Genomic DNA, 5,918 nt, shown 5'->3' on the forward strand with positions numbered 1-5,918 from the left:
CTCAATCTCTACCTTGCGGGTGTATATTGAGAGATCCCCACACCAGGGATCACAAGGGAACCTACGGCCGTCGTGGTCAAACATAATTGCACTCCCTTTATGTCACGATAACCGGGTTTTGTCAGTTTTTCTCATTGTCGTTAAAAACTGAATGGCGACTCCTATATTACTAGTCAATTGGGTGTAAACTCACAGGAAATCCAATTACATTTGATTGAATAAAAAGAATCGTCACACCCACGAGGGACGAGGTCACGCATTAGCCTCGTGCTTTTTCGACCCCCTCACACTAGGCCCGATGATCCAGAGTTAAAATCCACATGGGAGCATCGAGCTTGGTTAGCTAGTGGGTGCACTACTTTGCTAGTTTCTCTAGCCAAGTCCATAGTTGCCTCAACGGATTCTCATATTTGGGCCGAGCCCATCTTAGCTGGGCTAGTCGGGTATGCATTGGCTGATCTCGAGTCTGGAGTCTACCATTGGGGGATTGACAACTATGGGGATGCAACAACCCCATTATTTGGGGGACAAATTGATGCTTTCCAAGGGCACCACAAATGGCCATGGACCATAACAAAACGCCAATTTGCTAACAATTAACCTCCATGCATTAGCCCGGGTAATAACCTTCACGGTACTACCCATTAACCTCGTCCTCAACGACCCGACCCTACTAGCGTTTGTCGGATCGTTCTCGGGTTGCATCATGTTTAGCCAACAATTTCATGCATGGTCTCACTCAACAAAGAGCAAGTCCAATAGTAGTAACGTTACAAGATTTAGGGGTGTTAGTGTCGCGGTTCGAACATGCTGCCCATCAGCATGCTCCTTACAATGGTAACTATTGCATAGTAAGTGGAATTTGGAATCAAATTTTAGATCAAAATAAGGTTTTTGAAGCACTTGAAATGGTCTTATTTTTTCAATTAGGACTTAGGCCAAGGTCTTGGAGTGAACCTAGCTTGGAATGGATTGAGGAGAGTTCTTCCTTGCCTCAATAATTATTTTTTTTTATTATTTTTTCTTTTGATGTGTAATTTGAACATTCAAAATGTATCTAATATTGTAATTTGTACAACAATTATTTATGATGTATCTCTCCACTTTATTGTATATGAGAAAATGATAGTGAAAAATTTTACATTACGTTATGAGAAGTATTCTTTATTGTTGTTTACAGGTTCAAAGATTTGGTGGGGAAAAGAATTTTAGACAAAAGGGTTAGGATACCTTCTTTTTGGCGAAAAATACTTTCCCTTAAAATGATTTTTGTATTTTCTTCTGTTTGTTTTGATAAGAGATGTAAAAGAAATTTCCCAATAATAAAACTTTTCCAAGGGGAAAACATTTTCTTTTGGAAAGATAGAAGGCCAGATTTCCTTTCTTCTCCCATCAGTCCTCTTACTTCCACTTCTAAGTTATATTTTCGTTTTCTCACTAACTTTTCTTATAAGTGAACGGTTATGTTTTTTGGTTGTAAATTGTTTCCTTAAAAGAGCCATAATGTAAACTAGCAGAGTTAATTCTACAACTCCATTAAAAATACTTTCTCTTTTTCATAATGTTTCTCATTTTTACTACTAGATTAAGTCTCGTGCATGCACGTATATCCAAAAATTATTATTCGATCTTTTTTTTATATATAAAATGTTTAACTGAAATATTTATCCCTTAAAGTTATTGCATAGTTAATAAATCATGAACATATTCATTTAACAATCTAATATGCAATTTCCTCCCTAATACGTATTATTTTTAAAATTTATTATGAAACTATCCTAATACGTATTATATATTTTGTATGTTTAATATGATAAATTTACCAAAATATTCAATAGGCTTAATGTGTTAATTTTACCTATCTTGAATAAAAATATTTTCTATTATTGATATGACTATTTGACAAAAATATTACCGAAATCTTCTAATACTGACATATACTATAATCCTATTTTTTTCTAATACATAAATTGTTTATACAAAAGGAAAGAAAATCAATGAGATATATTTTTTTTTTAGGAAATGACTTTTGACGGGAAAATATTACACCGGGAAGTGACATGTGCCATTCCTGATATCTGTTTTAGTATAATGTAATATATTCATATGATCAAAGTTTTAAAATTTTAACCGTAATTAATAGTATAAAATAACAGAAAAATAGTAACTTGAGGGATATCATTGGGTTCATTTCAATGTAAATTTTCTAAATATTAAATTTTTATAATTTTTACTATTGCAAAACGAAAACCATTAATGGTCAAAATAGTGTCTTAGTGACTGCACATAATGAAAAAAATGAGTAATAATATGGAATGGGGAGGGTGTACGTACTACTACTCCATTGAATTAAATTTCAAACCTTATACTTCCTTCGTTCCGGAAATATCGCATCATGGTTGACTTTTACTCATCTAACCATTACTTTATCTCTTAATATCTCAAATTGTGTGCACCAAAAAATTAATATTAGAAAATATATATCGATACGGATCTAACATGAACCCCATGAATAAAATTTTCTTACGTACGAATCACAAAAAATGGCCAAAGTCATAGTGTGAATAGTGTAAAAAACAAATGGTGCGATATTTCCGAAACGGAAAAAGTATGTCTTTCTCAGATTTTATGTTACCCTTAAAGTCTCTTATGCTCTCTAAGGTTCACCTGTATTAGGTAACATATGTATAGAACACAATTCAAACAAATGAGCCACAACCTTCCAAAATATATATATATATATATATATATATATATATATATATATATATATATATATATATATATATACATATATATATATATATATAGATTTACACTCAAATGAGAAGGGAGCTTAAAATGAGAAGAATGAGAAGCGATCTCATGCGTTTGCTAAGATCAGATCTAACGACTCATATCGCGTTTCAGTAATGGCATTATTGTAAATAAAAAATCGACATCATCATCAAACAAAAGAACGATTATTTTCTCTCTCCTGGCTTATGGTGCTCCATTTTCTCTCTCCTCACGAGTTCCCTCCCAGAAGCTCCTTTGTGATTTCTCCTCACCACCACCGTCTTTCTCACTTGTTGCAACCACCGCGCCGCCACCATCTCCACGCTTCCATCTCTACGCCTTCTCTTATTGTGAGTTATTTTTAGTGTTTTATTAAATTTTAGGGTTTTATTAAATTTAAGGGTTGTGGTTCCTGTTGAAATTTGTTGCAATTGAGTAGGTTGTCTCCCGCCTGCTGCGAGCTTGCGACCACCGCGCCGCCACCTTTTACATGCTGCCACCATCTACGCGTCGCCTCCTTGTTGCAATTGGTGAGTGAATAGTTGCTGATTTATGTAGATTTTAGGGTTATAATTTGAGTTTTGTTGAGATTTATTGTTCATTTTATGATTTATTGTTATTCGTTCAATTGATCTTTCTCCCTCTAATTGTTTTCTTCGAATTGTAGATACTATGTTAACTTAGGTCGAATTGCATTTTCAATTGAGTAGGTGTTGTGATTGATTTTTGTAGTATATTTGAATAATTATGTTTAACTCGAATTGGATAGTAAATTCAAAGTTATTTAATCTATTGTAGTTTTGGAAGCTTTCTTCTCCCCCAAGCTGAGAGGGTGTACGTTAAGGGTGTTTACTAACGTGCGCCACCTTCACCAATGGCGAAGAAGAAGGAGGCTAGCTTGATTGTAACTTCACCAATGGCTTCGGAGGATGTTTCCGCTCAGTCTAACCCTAGAAATGAGTCTCTTTTGGTTCCAGAAGGGGGCCAAAAATCGAACCCAGCTGCTGCAAATAGCGCGACGAACTCTGAGAATGAAGAACTTGTTTACTCCAATCTAGTGCACTCCTCGGCTGGTATGATTCCTAAAGCTCTTCATGACACCATTATTGCTTTGAATCAATCGTTGGGGCTCACTGGGGAGGGGAATTTGATTCCTCAGTGTAGTACGGACTCTGTTTTTCGAAACTCTGGTCATGTGGGTGTTATTGGTCAACCATTGAAGCATCAAGCTTCTCCTAGTGGTTCGACACAGGTTCCTAAGGAGGGGGGAACTGTTAAGGAACCATGGGTGAATCTATTTGCTGGGGCTAAGCTTGCTTCCAAAGGAGCTCCCCTGGAATTTGTGACACCTTTGGTTAAAGATGGGAAAAAAGTAGCACAACTGCAGCAATCTGAGCTTGCCACTATGGCTGATAAATGGCAAGCCTCTTTAGTTATGTATGTTGTAGGAGAATCACCAACTTTGGCCTCTGTAAGGAGATTTATGGCTGCTGTGTGGAGTGAAGTTTCTACTCCTCAAGTGTTTTTTCATGATGAAGGGTACTTTATCATTAGATTTGAGTGCATTGAGGATAAGAATCGCATTGTTGCAGGGGGTCCTTACACCTTTTATGGTAAGCCAGTGATCATTAAGCCATGGGCAGCAGATTTCAACTTCTATGAGGAGGTTCTCAAAGTGATTCCCTTGTGGGTTAAATTTCCTAATTTGCCTTTGCATTGCTGGGGGAGTGATTCTCTCAGTAGGATCAGTAGTTTGTTGGGGGTTCCCTTGTGTGCTGATGAGTGTACAACAAAGCAGGAGAGAGTTTCATTTGCCAGGGTTTTGATTGAGATGGATATTACTACTGTGTTACCAGACCATGTTTGGATTGAAGATGCTAGGGGAGTTGTGTTCAAACAGGCTGTAGTGTATGATTGGAAACCCCTCTATTGTAAAAAGTGCAATACAGCAGGCCATGATTGTACCAAGCCCTCTAATGTAGCTCCTAAACCAGCTGTAAAGAAGATTTGGGTGGCTAAGCCAACTCAGCAGCATGTTTCAGCCCCACAGCAACAGACAGGGGGGATCCTTACTCCCCATCATGATCCACCTGTAGTTCAAACTAGTGGTCAAGATTGGAACATTGTAACAAGGAGAACTAGGGGACCTAGCAGGATGAGGAATTTGAGCCCTAGTAATCCTTTCACTGTGCTTTCTGGTGATTTGGGATTCAAGGAGATATCTGGAGAAATGGATAGTGATGGTGTGATTGTGCAGAATACCTCACATGAACCTCATGAAGAAGGTTAACTTATGTACTTGGAATGTGAGAGGCTTTAATGATCCTGTTAAAGCTTCTGAGGTAAAGCATCTGTTGCAAGTTAACAATGTTAATATCATTGCTTTATTAGAAACTAGAGTAAAAATAGCTAAATTTCCTAGGTTGTCTTCTAAACTTGGTAGACACTGGAGTTGGGAGAACAATTATAGCTTGAATCCTAGAGGCAGGATCTGGTTGGGTTGGCAACAATCAGAAGTTGATCTGTCAATTCTGCATACTCATGAGCAGTTTTTGCACTGTGTGATTAGGGATAGAACTGGTGATATTTCTTTTTTCTTTACAGCAGTCTATGGTTTGCATACCATTGAAACTAGGAAGGATCTTTGGCACTCCCTTGTGCTTATTCTCCCTAGTGTTGGTTCTCACCCTTGGCTCTTATCTGGTGACTTTAATTCCCTCTTGTCTGACACTGATAGGATTAATGGCTCTCAGGTTTCTATTGCTGAAACCAAAGATTTTAATGAGTTCATTTTGACTGCTGGTCTTTGTCCCCTACAAAGTGTGGGTCACTATTTCTCATGGCATAAAGGTTCTGGTGATGGGAAAACAGCTAGTAGAATTGATTGGGGGCTTGGTAATGCTGGTTGGATCCATAAGTTTAGTGGTGTTCCTGTTCAATATCTCAACTCTTCCATTTCTGACCACTCTCCACTCTTGGTGAACTGTTTACCTGATAAAATGGAGGGAGGCAAACCTTTTAGATTCCTGAATTACCTTGCAGATCATAGTAAGTTTGCTTCTCTGATAGAGAATAGTTGGGGTACCAGAGGGAAAACAGGTTCTGCTATGTTTAGTTTGTGGTCTAATTTGAACCTTGTG

General features: G+C 37.4%; 1 protein-coding gene across 1 annotated transcript; it reads left to right on the top strand.

The window, feature by feature from the left end:
- Positions 1–279: 279 nt before the first annotated feature.
- On the top strand, positions 280–1,001 carry LOC110776949 (fatty acid desaturase 4, chloroplastic; the record flags this gene model as incomplete). The annotated part of the gene is given in 3 exon segments (XM_021981518.2): positions 280–594; positions 596–753; positions 755–1,001. Coding segments are annotated over 3 exon segments (720 nt in total), but the record flags the coding sequence as incomplete, so codon positions are not given.
- Between the last annotated feature and the right edge of the window lie 4,917 nt (positions 1,002–5,918).

This window comes from Spinacia oleracea, chromosome 4 (genome assembly GCF_020520425.1).
Source record: "Spinacia oleracea cultivar Varoflay chromosome 4, BTI_SOV_V1, whole genome shotgun sequence".
Taxonomy (NCBI): Eukaryota; Viridiplantae; Streptophyta; class Magnoliopsida; order Caryophyllales; family Amaranthaceae; genus Spinacia; species Spinacia oleracea.